The 17,425-nt window shown below is 45.8% G+C and overlaps 1 protein-coding gene across 1 annotated transcript in view; it reads left to right on the top strand.

The window, feature by feature from the left end:
• Nucleotides 1–3,388: 3,388 nt before the first annotated feature.
• Nucleotides 3,389–17,425, top strand: part of LOC138554921 (uncharacterized) — a gene marked incomplete at its 3' end in the record, with an annotated part of 30,985 nt that continues 16,948 nt past the window's right edge. The window contains exons 1-4 of the mRNA XM_069642601.1: nt 3,389–3,562; nt 3,799–4,507; nt 7,827–9,580; nt 13,510–13,662. Of these exons, the coding sequence (XP_069498702.1) occupies nt 3,389–3,562; nt 3,799–4,507; nt 7,827–9,580; nt 13,510–13,662 (2,790 nt within the window). The remainder of the gene's footprint in view (nt 3,563–3,798; nt 4,508–7,826; nt 9,581–13,509; nt 13,663–17,425) is intronic.

Genomic DNA, 17,425 nt, shown 5'->3' with positions numbered 1-17,425 from the left:
AATGCATTATATCCTAAAACTCAGCAGTAAAAAATATTCTCTCATTCATTCTCACTTCCACACTTATCATTCCATCTCATTACATTTATCCCAACATGTTTCATTCCTTCCATCCATTCTAAATTATTTGTTTAAGGACATTCTTCAGGGGAACACTGTTCCCCTTTCTGCAGTCCTTTTTTGTAAATATTGCATCCGCTCCTTTTTGTTTAGGAGACTTATTCTGTTCATTAAGCTATTAGCTGATTTGATTGCTGCATTTCTGTGTTTACAATTATTTCTCAGGTCTGGTGTTGCAAGGTGTTGTCTCCTGTAACGACATATAGGCAAGGGTTTTAATTACCTGATCCTTTATAAAAGATTGAATATCTTCATTAGTTTTTGACTAACTTTATTCACTATCAGGATATTACTTCCCATTTTGCTGGGCATATTGGGGTACAAATGTACTTACAATTTCACCGTATAGGCAATGTCCTTACCTATGCTATAATATAGTATGCACGCCCGCTGCTACAGGCCTCTAGTGGGTTCCTAAAATCCCTGAAAATCACAGCAAAGGGTGGGGGAACACAACATCTCTTATTGCTCCTGTTATTAACTAGCATAACTAAATCTCTGGCAGTTTCATATTTATTTCTTATGTTTATTACCTTATTTATTTGAATTCTGAATGCCACAGGGACTTGCCATGATTTCGGCTCCAACACAGGCTGACTGGCCAGTTGGTCAATCTGACCCTGGTTGCTGTAGTCTCCCAAAGGGTACTGCCCACAATCTTGCCTAACAGTATGCTATTGCTTTATTTTGCCCGCTTGTTACCCACAAAATGTTAAAAAATGAGGAGTCGGTCGAACGACCATGTTGACACTTGTACCTGCTCCCAAGTATTAAAACACAAAATGGCATTTAATAGTGTTTGCTTATTCCTGCAAGCTTTGTCTGATTACTTTGCAGCTGGTGTGTAGAACATTATGGACACATCCAATTCTGTTGTCTACCGGAGTCAGTGAAGTTTTTTCCACCTTCACCAGGTCACTTGTCATTACTGATCCCCTAAAATGTATCTGCCAATTTTGGGACACGACCTTGGTGCCATGCTGAATACTCTCTGGAGGGAGACATAAAAGAGATAACAGATGTGCTCTTAAATTAAGCTGTTTGGGGACTTACACCACCTGCCCAGTGCATTATATACAAAATGTGTCAATCTGAGAATGTCGAATTGGTTGTTAGACCTCTATTTATGCATGATTTTGTAAAGGCTTGACCCCATCAGGAATAAAGCATCAGGAGCTGGACTTCACATTCATGCCTGAAAGTGGATTAAATAGTCTGTTGGGGGGTGGCAACTGTTCTTGATTTCAGGCAGCTTTTGGGTATAGCAACAAAAAAAACAACCAAAAATCACATACACTTGGGTATGGCTTACCTGCAGTCATGAATGAGCGAGGCTTGTCAATGGATGTTTTGGTGCTCGTGGTGATTTTGAGGGGGGTCGGGGAGGGTGGTAGCGTAAATTTTCTTTTTAACTCCCCGCTCTGGCGCTTGATCAGGGAGTTAATCACTGGAATAGAGTGCTCATGCTATTGCATGAGCACCCTATTCTCATGAAAACCACCTCACTCTCACGTCAGAGCAGGGAGGTCTCATCTCAATAGAGTGCTGATGAAAAGCATCAGCACCCTATTGTTATTAAAAGCCCCACTGCATTTAATGACAAAAAGGCAGGGATTTCGGTTGTTTGCCCGTAATGGAAATGTTTGTGGCCGAAAAGACTGTACCTAACTTGACCGTTAAGTTAAACAACCCAAAGTAAATGCCTTGCCAAACATACCCCACAAATAAACTCCCCCCTTACTTACCTTTTGCTTTTGGCATCACACCTTGTTGTGTGCCACCGACTCCCTGTGACACCGGTTCCCTTGACTTACATGCTTTGGAACTGGCACCCCAGAGTCCTTTCATGTATTTTGTTTAAACTTTATTCCCCCTCTTTCTCCGCATCTTGAGTATTTTTTCAGATTCGTACGAATGGTACAGGCCTTTTTCGGTCTTTTGTACATTCGTACAAATGGATACAGTCTTTTGGGGCATTTCCCCTACCGCACCTTCTCCCACTACGCCAGCTCAGGGGAGCCCTTGAAAGACTCCCCCGAGCCGGCGTTGTGGGGGCTAATGGTGCCCTAGGAAGGCTCTGGCGCCCCAGGCGGTCGGCCAGCCGGCCCTGCCCTAAGGTCGGCCCTGGGTGTCTTAGTCATGGTGATTAATGTGCGGATTGCACTCACTGTGTCTATCTGTAGAGCTGCCGCAGTCCGTCTTGCCTTCCTGCAGTTGTCAGTATGAGTAGCGTGCTACATTGTAATTGGTGGGACAGGCATTGTGGTCACATGACCGGGAAAAGTAAGCCCATTGCAGACATCCTATGTTTGTGTGTTCTAACTTTGCCATCTTGGACTGGAATGCACTCAAAGACACAAATACCACCTGTACATGGGAAGCACGATATAAGGGACTTGCTGTTAGAAATGCTGCTATATATTACAGAAAAATGTGCAAACGATGTTGTACTTTTAAGAAATTGGAGCCTAGTTCGAAGTTTCCTGGTACTTCTATTTTTTTTACATATCTGGATATTTACTTGCACTTGCGCTGCATCATTCACTATAAAAGGTTGTATCTAATCTATTATGGAAATTGTTATGCTAGTGCTTTGTATGATGCATAACCCATCTTTGACTGTAAGCACGACCAAACTGGCTTGTGTAACTGGTCACAGAAACCGCAACTATACGGTGAAGTATGTTCAAATGTCTTGTGTAATGGGGACATGTCATACCTTCTTTTGCAGTCGATTACACACATTTGTCTTCTCAACAATATTCTTATCATACAGAGAGATGTTGCCATGGGATTCCTTCATTTAATCCTGTCATGTAAGTGTGTAATTTATTAATCCCATTTTGTTCCCTCAGCATCAACATGCGCGGGACGTCACCCCTTGATCTATAATGGTCCGTTTGCGGTCGCATTCTGTGATTGTGTATGCACACACTGGCATTGCCGGCAGGCCTTTCACTGAGCTGCAACTGTCACAATGGCACGCTGCAAGTTGGCAGAGCACAAGACAACAATCATTCTGAAAACAAATATATATACATGTGGGTAACAGTACAGTAAACATTTAACAAGTTGAATTTGGCAGGATCTCGAGAGAGGAAATATGCAAAACTTTTCAAGTGATACTTTGAGAGTATTAAAGTTGAAAAAAGAGAGATTGTAATATTTGTTTTCTTCAAAGGCTGAGTGGCTGCTTTTTAGAACCAAAAGCAGCTATTTTGAAAGAGGCGAAAAATGTGATCGGCTTCTTGCTCATCGGTTGAGGGTCATGGATAATGACAGAACTGTAAATGTAGTGAAGAGACTGGATGGGGTAGTGACTTTTGACCCTATGAAAATTAATGCAGCGTTTCAGTCATACTACAAAACCCTCTACTCTTCAGAAACCATCTTATCTGAGAGTGAAATTTGTCGATTAATTGAAGACTACCATTTGAAGAAAGTGAGTTCGGAATCTCTGGAGTGCATGGAGAGAGAATTATGCGTGGAGGATCTCAGGACGGCAGCTTATGCGTTGAATTCTGGTAAATGCCCGGGCCCAGATGGTCTACCTGCAGAACTTTATAAAATTTTCCCGGAAGAGGTTTTTGAATTGATGCTAGAAATGCTGCGCGCATCGTGAGGGATGGGTGCCTTCCAGGTTGAACAAGGCACGCTTCAATCTCTGTTTTTCTAAAGGAGGGGCGACCCCCGGTAGAAACCGGCAGCTATAAGCCAATCAGCTTACTGAACACTGACAACAAGATCTTAGCCAAGGCATTGGCTTTGAGGATTGAAGCTTCTCTAATGGATATTATAGATGTTGGTCAGTCCGGCTTCGTGAAAGGAAGACATGTATCAGATAACATGAGAAGACTGTTGCTGACTCTATATGAAAGCAGAGAACGCCAGAATGATGTGGTGACGTTATCACTGGATGCTGAAAAAGCTTTCGATCATATTGAATGGACATATCTTTTAAGTACATTGAAAGGTTTTGGATTTGGAGATAACATGATCGGATGGATTAGACTGCTGTATTCACATCCAATGGCAAGTGTTCGGACTAATGGCATGAGCTCTGGCGTTTTTGAACTTGAGAGAGGCACGAGGCAAGGCTGTCCATTGTCGCCGATTTTGTTTGTAATCGCTATGGAACTGTTGGCTCTGAGGATAAGAGAGGAAGATAGAATTCAAGGAGTACGCTATGGTGCGGCCTACCAGAGAGTTTGGTTATATGCGGATGACATGTTGTTGGTGGTTCAGAATGTGGAGAGCTCCATTCTTGTGATGATGGAGGTGATTGGTGTGTTCATCAGAGAATCCGGATACAAGATCAATTGGGTCAAGTCGGAAGCGCTGCCGGCATCGACCGCATGCACTGTTTTGAGGATGAGGAACTTTCCATGTAAGTGGTGTCCGAGTAAGATGAGATACCTTGGGATTTGGTTAACGGATGATGTCTCAAAAATTATGGATGTCAATATTACACATGTGATTCAATCCCTGGAGCTTGACTTGAAGAGATGGAGTGCGCTTAAATTGAGTGTCTGGGGAAGGGTGAATGCCATCAAAATGACATCGACGCCACGTATAAACTATGTGCTTATTGTACTTCCCCTGGACGTAAAGAAAGGCTTTTGGAAGAAAATTGAGAGTTTAATCCAATTTTTTATCTGGGAGAACAAACAAGCACGCCTCAGATTGTGGAAATTACAGTTACCCTAAGACTGTGGGGGTTTAGGGGTCCCGGATTTTGAAAATTACCATTTGGCCTTTGGAGCCAGGCATCTGGTTCCATTTATTGAAAATTCGGAGGACGTATGGACGCAGGCGGAATCAAGTTGTTCATCTCCGTTGCCGCCTAGGGCCATGCTGTCCACGGTGGATGGGCCTGGATGTCGATCATTTCCACCAACAAAATTCCTAAGAACTTGTTGGAATGGGCTATGGAAGAAGAGTAAACGCAAGGTATGTGATAATGATTTCATCCCAATCTGGTTAAATCCAAGAATACTATTGAAGGGGAGGCAGCTATTGTGGTTGAATTGGCTCCTGAGTGGGGTGCTATGGCTGAGCGACTTGATCGAAGACGGCAAATGGATCAGCTATAAAAGACTTGCACAAATTAAAGATCTCAGAGACTGCACATTGGGAGAATACAGGAAATTGAGAAATGTATTGCGAAACGAAAGTACAGCTAATGGCGGTGGATGGCAGTTATGGTTGCCTGAATATAGGACAAGAGGTGGCATGGCGTCCAAGGTGTATAAGAATCTGGGCCAACAACATACACCAGCAGAAGGATTATTACCTAAGTGTTACGATGGGTCTCCGACGCGGTCTATTATGGAACCGCTGGCGGCTTCAACCTAAGTTGCGGCTGTGTTCCTCCAACATGGCGCCTCTACTCGGTGTCAATGGTCTAGTTGTCAGGACGGGAGACGGAAGCGAAGCTCCGCCTCCCATCCCGGAAACACTACAAGAATCCACGGCTCCTGAACAACAACGCGTTGCTACTGCTATCAGAGGCTTCGCTTCGTGAGTTGCCGCTAGGTACCTCTCATTACTATTGCTTTAGAACCTTTGCATCTACTAACCCTTGATTTCTCTCCTTTCCTTTTCGAGCAGAGAAGCCCCTCCTCCTCTGTCAACCACGCTTGCATTATCGACTCCATTCGACCACCGGTGTGTCTCAGCCTTCACTCATGTAAGCTTCTTTCCGCTTTACCCCCGGTTATCAGATATATAGTTCAGACCTTTCTAAATTACTCTTTCCTTATTCCTCCCAAAGAAACCCAGTTTTTCAGCTTACCGTCCTGCTCCTTATCGGAACCCCGTCTGGGATCCATCTTTAAAGGCACACACTCTTACAAACAGCGATCGGAAATCCTCTGCCGACACCCAGTCCCTACCACGTGCAGGTATTATCATTCTCATCCAACCCTCATAGGAAGTCCGACACCATTACCTTCGCTAACTTCTATATGTTTATTCCCAGATCTCTACTGAGCCTCATACTTCATAGACAACGACTTACTTACCATTAGAAGACTTCATCCCGCAAGATCTTTGAGAGTGTGACACCAGCTTTGTACCCAAAGCTCTCTACCGGCAGCCGGGTTTTCTCCCCCACGAGGGTTTCCCGGGAGTCTCCTTTCGATACCTGAGTTAGAAGGGGTCGGAAGCAGGTTCCAGGTAGATCTATCCTTTCTTCATGTTTGGACGAAGACAAGGTAGGCCTTGTTGTATTGTTTTTACCGACGGGTGCGCATGTGGGGATTTTTCCAGAGAGTAAAAAGATTACGAGTAACAGTTAGCAACGCCCGAATAAAAATAAAGCTCTGGAGGACTCACAGGGGATACTCGACGGGCATTAACAATGGAACAACAGCTACAACAAATGATGGCCGCCATGCAGACCCTTTCTGCAGAGGTCCAGCAGTTAAAATTGGAAAATACTGCATTACGTCAGCAAGGGGGACAGACAGCCCGAAGCTCAGAAGTCCCTCCCGGGCCTTTACCAGGCGGTCGATTTGATGGCAATCCCCAAGCCGTGAAAGAATTCCTTGAATCCTGCACAGTGCAGTTTGCCTTTAAGGCAGCCTTTTTTCCCACGGACAGAGACAAAGTGGGCCATATGATTGCACAAATGACAGGAGCAGCCTTAGCATGGGCCACTCCTTTAGTCATCAATAATAACCCCATTTTGGACTCCTATCCGGCATTTTGCAACAGTATCTGCAGCATGTTCAGCAGACAAGAGGTGGTCGTCGCCTCTCAGGAAAGGCTCCTTGACTTAAAACAAGGGAACCTGGATATCCTAGCCTATATAACTACTTTTAAAAGGATGGCCGCCGACACCTCTTGGGCAGACGATGCACTGATTACTCTCTTTAGAAGAGGGTTATTGGAAGAACTAAAAGACGAAGTGTCTCGAGTTCCGAGACCTCCCAACCTGACTGAATTTATTGCTCTAGTGATGCAGTTAGATTATAGACTCCAGGAAAGGAACAGAGAAAAGCGAAAAGGAAAGAATCCTAGATACCATATGGAATCTTTTTTTTCTCCTCATAAATCGAATAGGAGCCCATGCAATTAGGTAACGCAAGGGGTCCTCTCTCTCCTGCAGAACGTACACGGAGAAAGACACAAGGATTGTGTATGTACTGTGGATCAAACAGTCATACTGTTAAAGAATGTACGGTTGCACCCCCGAGGAAACCGGGAAACGCCAATACCCGACCGTAAAGGGGACAACGGCGTTGGGTTCTTTAACTACTATTAGTCCCCTTCCAAATTACACTATCAGTCCTTCTACCCTAGCAGATGGAAACACCATGATTACTTTAAGTGTTTCATTAGCTTGGGATAACATGTGTCTTGTTAACGTGCCCGCCTTAATTGAGAGCGGAGCCGCGGGCAACTTTATTGATGATGTTTGGGCTAAGAAACATGCTATCCCACGTACTACTAAGACCGTAGCCATCCCCGTGGAAAGCGTCGACGGTAGCCCCTTATATCTGGGCCTATTAAGGATCACACAAGAGCCTTAAAGATGACGGTGGTCTCCCATCATGAGAACATTGAGCTAGACATCATTAAGACCGCTCATTATCCGCTCATTCTAGGTATCCCGTGGTTAAGGGTCCACAACCCCTACATCAACTGGACGGCGGGTACTCTTTTCTTAGGTTCCAAACATTGTGTTCACGGTCACTTTTTAGCGAAACCCCCTTCACCAAATCCGGAGCAGGAGGCAGGGATTGCCAATACTATTGTAAATGAAGTCTCTTCCCTACCAGCAGAATATCATTCATTCCGTTCTATCTTCTCTCAGTCTGAGTTTTCAGAACTTCCCCCTCACCGGAGGGACGATTGTGCGATAGACCTCATCCCAGATCGTCCACTCCCTTTCGGGAGAATGTATATCCTATCAGCCAAAGAAAAGGAAGTACTAAAAAAATATCTACACACACATATCAAGAACGGTCTGATTTCCGAGTCCACTTCCCCCGCAGCAGCTTCATTGTTTTTTATACCAAAAAAAGACACCACCGAGCTCCGTCCTTGCATCGACTTTAGGGGTTTAAACAAAATCACCATCCCGGACAAATATCCCATGCCTCTCATTCCCGATATATTAGAAGCAGTACAAGGAGCCAAAGTTTACACCAAGCTTGACTTAAGAGGAGCCTACCACCTAATTCGAATAAAGGCTGGGGATGAATGGAAGACGGCTTTTCGCACGCCGTTTGGTCATTATCAGTATCGAGTCATGCCGTTTGGACTTATGAATGCCCCAGCAGTTTTTCAAAGATTTATGGATCACATTTTTGCAGACATCAGCTTACATTATGTTATCATTTATCTGGATGACATCTTGATTTTTTCTTCTACCTGGGAAGAACATGTTTTACATGTAAAGGAAGTGTTAACACGACTGCAACAGAATCATCTGTTCTGTAAACTGGAGAAGTGTGAGTTTCACAAAACCACCATTTCTTACTTAGGCTACGTTCTTGCTCAACAAGGTATTGCAATGGATCCTGACAAGATATCGGCAATCACAGAATGGCCCTCTCCTCGATCTATTAAAGACATTCAACGATTTCTAGGTTTCGCCAACTTTTATAGAAGATTCATCCCTCATTTCTCCTTGATGACCAAACCCTTAACGTATCTGCTGAAAAAAGACATCCCATTTGTTTGGGCCGCTGAGACACAGAGATCATTTGAACAACTCAAGATTCTTTTTACTCAGGCTCCTATTTTACAAGTACCAGATCAAAGTCGAAGATTCATTGTGGAGTCCGACGCATCCCAGTATGCCTTAGGGGCCGTCTTACTTCAACCAGACGAGCAGAACATAGAAAGACCAGTGGCTTATTTATCTAAAACTCTCTCACCGGCTGAACTGCACTACACGGTGTTGGAGAAAGAACTCCTAGCCATCAAACGGGCTTTTGAAGAATGGCGTCACCTTCTTCTAGGGGCCCAACACCCTATAGAGGTCAGGACTGACCATCATAACCTCCGATCTTTACAGTACACACAAACCTGCAATAGTCGGCAGGCCCGATGGGCCTATTTCTTTTCTCCGTATCGGATCAAATTTACTTTTGTTTCAGGAAACACCAATTTGAAGGCAGATGCTTTATCCAGAAAGACTCCTCAAGAAAAGGTCCCTTTTAAATCCGAACCTATGTTTCCAAGGACAATGTCCATATCTGTAGTCCGTCTCTTTCTACAAAGACTGGAAAATAAATCCAAAGACCTCGAGATCCTAGACTCTACCCTACTATCGACTTATGGATTAACGAGAAGTCAGGGTCTTCTGTTCAAAGGAGAAAAAGTCTACATTCCTGATCCCGAACTCCAAAAAGAGGTGTTACGATTATGCCATGATTCTCAAGCGGCAGGACATCGAGGGTTTACTAATACCCTGGAACTCATTCAGAGACATTTTTGGTGGCCTTCGGTACGCACTGATGTGCAAGACTATCTCGCTTCCTGCACTGTCTGTCTACAAACCAAGACACCTCGGTGTTCCCCTTTGGGGGAATTGGTGACACCTCTACTACCAGTCAAACCCTGGCAGATAATCTCTACTGATTTCATAGTGGACTTACCTCTTTCTAAGGGGTGTAGCACCATCATGGTCACCGTGGACAGTTTAACTAAAATGGCTCATTTTATCCCTTTGCCTACTATTCCCTCAGCAGCCATTATGGCACGGGTTTTTTTGGAACGCATTTTCTCTCTTCATGGCCTCCCAGAAACTATAATTTCTGATAGAGGACCACAGTATACTTCGAGGTATTGGAAACACATCTGTCAGGCATTGGGAATTTCGAGAGCATTAAGCTCCGGCTTTCATCCGCAAACCAACGGACAGACGGAGAGGCTGAATCAGACCCTGGAAGGGTACCTTCGCTGTTATGTCTCGTCGGCCCAGGACACCTGGAAGGATCTGCTACCCTTAACAGAATTTGCCTATAACAATACGGCACATTCTTCCATCAAGACCAGTCCCTTCTTTTGCACATATGGATTTCATCCCTCAGTTTTTCCTCATGTGACCTCCACCCTTACCAAATTCCCGGACATCGACGCTTTGATCGATACCATTCACCAGGGTCATATCAAAGCAGGTCTGCCCCTACAAGAAGCCCAGACCAGGAGCAAGAAACAAGCCGACAGACATCGAACTCCTACCCCACAATTCAACATCGGGGATCATGTGTGGCTGGCCAGCAAGTTTCTCCCCAGGCGACTCATTCCCTCTAAACTGTCACCCAAATATTTCAGTCCTTTTCCCATCATTGCCAGATTCGGACCGGTAGCCTTCAAACTGAGACTCCCTAGGTCTTGGAGTCGCATTCATCCCACCTTTCACGTCTCACAACTAAAGCCAGATGTGCGTAACCAATTCCACCACTCTACGTGTGGTTCTCCCCCTCCTGATATGACGGACTCAGGTCCGGAGTATGAGATTTCGGGGATTTGTGACTCCCGTTACCATAGAGGGGTTCTTCAATACCTTGTGGACTGGAAGGGTTACACCCCCGCCGACCGCTCCTGGGAACCTGCATCCGCGGTTCATGCTCCGCGGTTGGTTCGTGCTTTTTATCGCTTCCACCCAGGTAAACCGGGATTTTCCTCCCTTGGAAGGGGGCATACTGTTACGATGGGTCTCCGACGCGGTCTATTATGGAACCGCTGGTGGCTTCAACCTAAGTTGCGGCTGTGTTCCTCCAACATGGCACCTCTACTCGGTGTCAATGGTCTAGTTGTCAGGACGGGAGACGGAAGCGAAGCTCCGCCTCCCATCCCGGAAACACTACAAGAATCCACGGCTCCTGAACAACAACGCGTTGCTACTGCTATCAGAGGCTTCGCTTCGTGAGTTGCCGCTAGGTACCTCTCATTACTATTGCTTTAGAACCTTTGCATCTACTAACCCTTGATTTCTCTCCTTTCCTTTTCGAGCAGAGAAGCCCCTCCTCCTCTGTCAACCACGCTTGCATTATCGACTCCATTCGACCACCGGTGTGTCTCAGCCTTCACTCATGTAAGCTTCTTTCTGCTTTACCCCCGGTTATCAGATATATAGTTCAGACCTTTCTAAATTACTCTTTCCTTATTCCTCCCAAAGAAACCCAGTTTTTCAGCTTACCGTCCTGCTCCTTATCGGAACCCCGTCTGGGATCCATCTTTAAAGGCACACACTCTTACAAACAGCGATCGGAAATCCTCTGCCGGCACCCAGTCCCTACCACTTGCAGGTATTATCATTCTCACCCAACCCTCATAGGAAGTCCGACACCATTACCTTCGCTAACTTCTATACGTTTATTCCCAGATCTCTACTGAGCCTGATACTTCATAGACAACGACTTACTTACCATTAGAAGACTTCATCCCGCAAGATCTTTGAGAGTGTGACACCAGCTTTGTACCCAACGCTCTCTACCGGCAGCCGGGTTTTCTCCCCCACGAGGGTTTCCCGGGAGTCTCCTTTCGATACCTGAGTTAGAAGGGGTCGGAAGCAGGTTCCAGGTAGATCTATCCTTTCTTCATGTTTGGACGAAGACAAGGTAGGCCTTGTTGTATTGTTTTTACCGACGGGTGCGCATTTTGGGATTTTTCCAGAGAGTAAAAAGATTACGAGTAACACTAAGTGGTCTGAGATCCTTGGCTATGATATGTCTGTGGAGAGGTGGAGGTTCCTTTGTAAAAATGTGACCCTGACTTCCGTTAATCTGGGAGAGCAATGCCGACAAATCAAAATTCTTAATAGAGTGTTTTGGACTCCCCAAAGACTTCATGCGAGAGGGATGATTGCTTCAGAGGCTTGTTGGAGATGTAAACATGCAGTTGGTTCCTTTGAACACATGATCTGGGAGTGTTATGAGCTAAGAACATTTTGGAGGAATGTCACTGAGAAGATTAATGAGGTTTTATTGTTGCCGGAAGATTTTGACTACAATACTATCATCTGGGGTGAGGATGATAAAGTAGAAGAACTCACTTATTCACAGAAATGTTGGTTTTTCAGGGCTGCAAATTCAGCGAAGAAAATTGTTTTGAGAAAATGGAAATGTGATGAGAGGCTGACCTATTCAGAATGGGTGGAGGACTTGAGGCAGGTTTCCAGGATTGAGAAGGTTATTCTTCGCAGAAACAAAAAACAGAAATTGTTTGATCAAATGTGGGTAGATTTTTGGAAGAAATGTAATGATAGGTTGGTCTGTTTTTACATTGCTTTTGGTTAAGGTTGGGGATGGTAGTGGGTGTGTGGATTATTTGCGGTGAATTCAAAAGTTATGATACTGATAAATTTAATGTCATATATAATTTTATGTAAACTTCAATAAACTTAATAATTAAAAAAAAGAATGCAAGGAGCAAAGTGCCAGGAGGCGCACATTGATGCATAATATTACACATCCGTTAAAAATTTAGTGAAAGCGACTGTATTTAGGGTTAAATTGAAGTCCCCAGGGGATAAGCACTTTCTGGGATTGCATGAAACCTTCTCCAGCAAATATACATTGAATTCTAGAAAGTTTCATAAAGTTGCTTTCATCAGGTCAAAGGAATAAGAGGGGTGGGTATAAATGGCATTTCCTATTATAATTTCCAAGTGAACATGTTTGCTCTCACGAAAAGAGAAAAACAGAAGGTGGATTCGCATCACACGTTGCACAAGAAGACGTTGGCAGCTGTGCAGACACACATGCTCCTCAAGATTTTAAAAAGGTGGCACAAATAATAGCCATATTTCGACTAAAGGGTCGTTAGAGATCTGTCTACCCAAATTCAAATTTGAATCCAGAATTGTGAGTGGGTGAAATCGAGGATGAAAATACTTGGTTTCCTGCCATTGTGGATCTGGTGCTGAGAAAAGATTTGAAGGGGGCATTTAGCAGCCCCATCAGGCATGCCCCAACTTTGGGGATGAAAAGGGCAAGGTGTGTAACACAGCCATTTCTATGGGGAAATGCCCCATTGCCTGCAGGGTTATCAGATCCAGGGAGCTGCATCAGCGGAACTGGTGAGTTATGCAAATGTTTATATGCCTATCCAAACATGGCGTGACAGGCGACATCTATGATGTCACGTGTGCCACTGCTGAATTGCAACCCTAATGTCCCTTCAACTAAAGATGTTTCAGTACATTTGGGGTTTTAGAAATTAAGGTTAATGATTACCGTACATAACAAAGGTTATCTTGTGAATATATATGGACACACTTGCACACAGTACAGCCAAGAGTCCAATCACATTAAGCACGTTTGGCCTGGTGGCACAAGGCATCCTACCTCGTCACTCACTATCCATGCCTGTGCAGGGCCGGCTGTCCCATTTTTCACTTTTATATGGCATTGTTAACCCATTCCACAGGCTATACCGGGGTTAACGGCCCGGCAGCACGAGTTCACAAGGGTGTTTAATGAGTGCACCGGGACGTTACCCTGGTATTACCCATGGAACAGGTTAACACCATTAGCACCCCCAGCACCTCTGCGGAGGCCCAACTGCCACCACAGCAAACAGGTAAGTGGGGATTGGGGCAAAATGACTGCAGTGGTGGGGGAAGATGGTGTGCTAGGGAGCCGGACATCGGGCTTCTTGGAATGCGTGCTAGATCGGTAGTATCAGCCCACGTTTCTAGCCTCCTGATTGGCTGGCTACCACCCGCAGGGTGATAAGACCAGTGCTAAACAGCCAGCCTGTATCAAGACCAAAAAGGCAGCAACCTGTACACTGCAACTACACAGATCCTAGACGCAGCTCTTGCATAGCCTAGTCTGGCACATGGAACATATTCTGGCTAGGCCTAGCTTCTGAATTAACACTCCACTCCCCCGCCCCCTTCAGAATTGCATTTGACTGTGCCAGCCTTAGTGTTTGAACCTTTCCTTGAGAAGATAGCAAACTAAAATATAATTAGCAATATAGCTTATAGGAGTTTATCCTCAATGTGCATTTCATAACTCGGAGGCTGATAATGAGGGGCACAATTAAGTATTTGTACTTTTTGAGTATTAGGAATGTCATTTTGATTAAAAGTCGTGTACAAAGGAGACAATACTGATAAAGTAGGCAGTCACTGTGAAGGGTGTCCGTACAAGGGGTAGCTGAACTCGAAGAAGAGAATGGACTGGGTAGCGCATGGATGGCAGTGAGAAACATTAACCAGGGACATGCACATCTCTCGGGGGCTCTGCTGTGAATCAGCTGACTAGTTAATGTTAATGCTGAAGGATATTTGTACCGTGCAGTATCACCACAAGAGTGGTCCCCTGGCACTCTGGTGGCTCTGTAAAGGGTGGGGGGGTGAGTTAGTGGGAACGACTGGGAAAAGTGCAAGAGAGCAGTGATGTACCGTTGGCAGCCTCAGCCTGGTTAATACCTGTTGACTGGGCTTGGGGTGCTTTCCGGCCGGTAGCCTTCGTGTGCTGTTGTGCAAGTCTATGTGTGGTTTGTTTTGTTGTTGTGAAAGACCAAAAAAAATCGAGGCTTAGTACCACAAATGAAATACACCAATCACTGGCTAAAAAGATACAAGTATCTTTTATTACTGTACAGTTTACAGCACACACAGTGAGGAGTGAGAGTGCTGGACATCTAAACACAGACATATTTATATGATTTTTGCAATATTGTCCAGCCTCTTTCCAAATTAATAAGTCGTGGGCTAGAGTTTGTGCCTAGTTCACATGACAGATGTTACAATATTATACAAAGGATTAAACAAGTTTGCATGTCCATGAACATTGAATGGTAATGTTGGTTCTCGAATCCACGGTAAGCCTTATTCCAAGAGTCACTACAATGCAGTTCAGCTAAAGCATACGATCGAAGTTTACTCTTCATTGTTTCAGTGTTTATACGAGGATGAGGCTTGTGAGCGCAGACAACACTGAAATGGCAGTTTGTATGAAGCGCAAGGTTTCTTTACATAGGTTAAACAGTCGGCTCTCGGTCAACCTAAACATTAACGAAACTCAAAGGTCGTTCGGCTCGACTGCAAGTAGAAAACACAGTCCACCATTTCAGAACATGGAACATGAGTTGGAATCAAAATGGCGGATGAGTCTTAAAATGGCGGCGGAGTTAACCCGAAAATTTAAACTTTGCAAAGTGGTTTTCTGCGTAACGCGAATGGGCTTAGGCCAAAATTCATAATAAGGAGGCACTATATGATTATAGTTTAACAAACCGTTAAAGTTTGGCCTAAGCCAAGAGCTTTACTCAACCATTTGCTTTACTCAAAACCCCATGTCTCAATGTCCGTACATCCTGAATCACATTCATCAGATATATCAATCGCCATTAGATCCTTGATAGTGATATCCTTCATTAAAAAAACATAAGTCATTTTCTCAGGTGCATGTATTTTTGGTCCCAATGTACCTACAGTTTGCGCACAACATCCCCCTAACATCGAACATATGGCCGGAAGACATTGGCCCTCATTACGACCCTTGCGGAAAGCGACTGACCGGAGCGCCACAGCGTAAATAGCGTTTCCGCCATTGCACGAAGGAGCAAAGTGCGGCCCATTCCGACCCATCGGGCACGAGCACCACGCCACGGCGGAAGTGCAAAATCCGCGATGGCGGAAATGACCCCAAAACGGCCCACACCGCCGCCGTACGGCGCCCTAGGTGCAATACCGCCACCCCTCTTAGCGGTCACCGCAGTGTGCGCCTACCGGAAAGTACGGTGACCGGAAATATACGGAAACGGAAGTTAAAACATGGGCCCGGAACGGGAAACATCCCGGCGTACACCTATAAAACCACTAAAACCACACAACCACTAAAATCACTACCCTGAAACACACCCCAACCCGTCACCCACCCTAGCGAAACCAAGACAAATGGGAAAAGTAGCGAAGAAAGCGTGCGACCGCAAGCGGCAGGTCCACTTCTCCCGCGAGGAACTCACCGTGCTAACAGAGACCCTCCAGGAGAATGCTGCCGTCGTCTTCTCCACGCAAATGACCAGAACGGCACTTGCAAACAAGAAGACCATATGGGCTCTGGTGGCACAGCGGGTAAGTGCGGTGGGGACCGCACCCCGCACCCCACAGCAATGCCGCAAGCGATGGGACGACCTGCGGATACGCGTCCGCAGCATACTCTCTGCCAACCGCAACATTGCCACAGCCACCGGGGGAGGTCCTGAATCACCCATCAAGTTGACCCCCTGGGAAGAAATCTGTGCCTCCACCATCGGAATGGAGAGCATAGAGGGAGTCGGAGGGATGGAGAAAGGAGTGCAGACATCCGAAGATTCAGGTAGGTGTACCAGATAAAACAATGCCAAATCCACACAGTCCATCCATGTGAAGTACCATGCGTCCACATAGTGCAACAGAAACACATGTCCAGGAGAACGGCCACACACATCGGCCTGATAGCGCACGTTAAAACCCACAATAAATACATAAATAATTAAAAACCCCTAATACACGCACTACACGTGCAGCAGGCACACCCTAACTGCAGGCTGCCAAACAACTGCACCCTCACTCCACACACAAATCAAAGCACCTCCAAGGACCCGACCCAAATCACCCTCAGGTACCACCCCAGAGCATGTGATACAATGCCATTCCAATTCCCACAGACCCATCATTAACCCTCGCCCTCCTTTACTCCACCACAGGGTCCGATCCAAACGACGAGCTACAGGACACCCCTACCAGCACACCTGCAAAGAGGGCCAAGACCAACGGCCAGAGACCCTCCACCTCAGCTGCACGCATCAAGACACGGCAGCAGCACAAATCAGGTGGCAGCACAGAGGAGGGAACATCAACAGGCACCCCAGCAGCCAGCATGCCCACAACACCACCACCACAGGTCCCCCCAATGGATGCCACAGAAGGCACTGCCTCTGGTGGCAGCAGCACCATAGGTGACACCCCATTGATGGCAGCATGCTCCGACACAGAAAACGGGGATGTCGAAGTCAGATCCATCCATGACCTGTCCCAATCCCCCTGTCTGTCCCATCCCGTACAACATGAGGATACCACGCAGGGGCACCCACAAGACAACGACTGGCCATCCCCCACAAGCCCTGTGGCAAGGCAACATGAGGACAACAGCCCCTCTGTGACACCTCCGCAAATGGGCATGGCCCAGCAGAGGCAACAGTCCCTCGACAAGTTAATCGTGCAACAGCAGCAAATGGCCACGCTCCTCAAGGACCATGCCGATGAATGTGGGGGCACTAAGGCAGACATAGAAACATCAACTGAGACACTTAGGGCAGAAATGGAGAGAGGCACAGAGACGCTAAG

Source organism: Ambystoma mexicanum, chromosome 1q (assembly GCF_040938575.1).
Source record: "Ambystoma mexicanum isolate Mex_15411 chromosome 1q, UKY_AmexF1_1, whole genome shotgun sequence".
Taxonomy (NCBI): domain Eukaryota; kingdom Metazoa; phylum Chordata; class Amphibia; order Caudata; family Ambystomatidae; genus Ambystoma; species Ambystoma mexicanum.
Note: the sequence above shows the minus strand (reverse complement) of the source record. Positions and strands in the feature narration are given on the sequence as shown.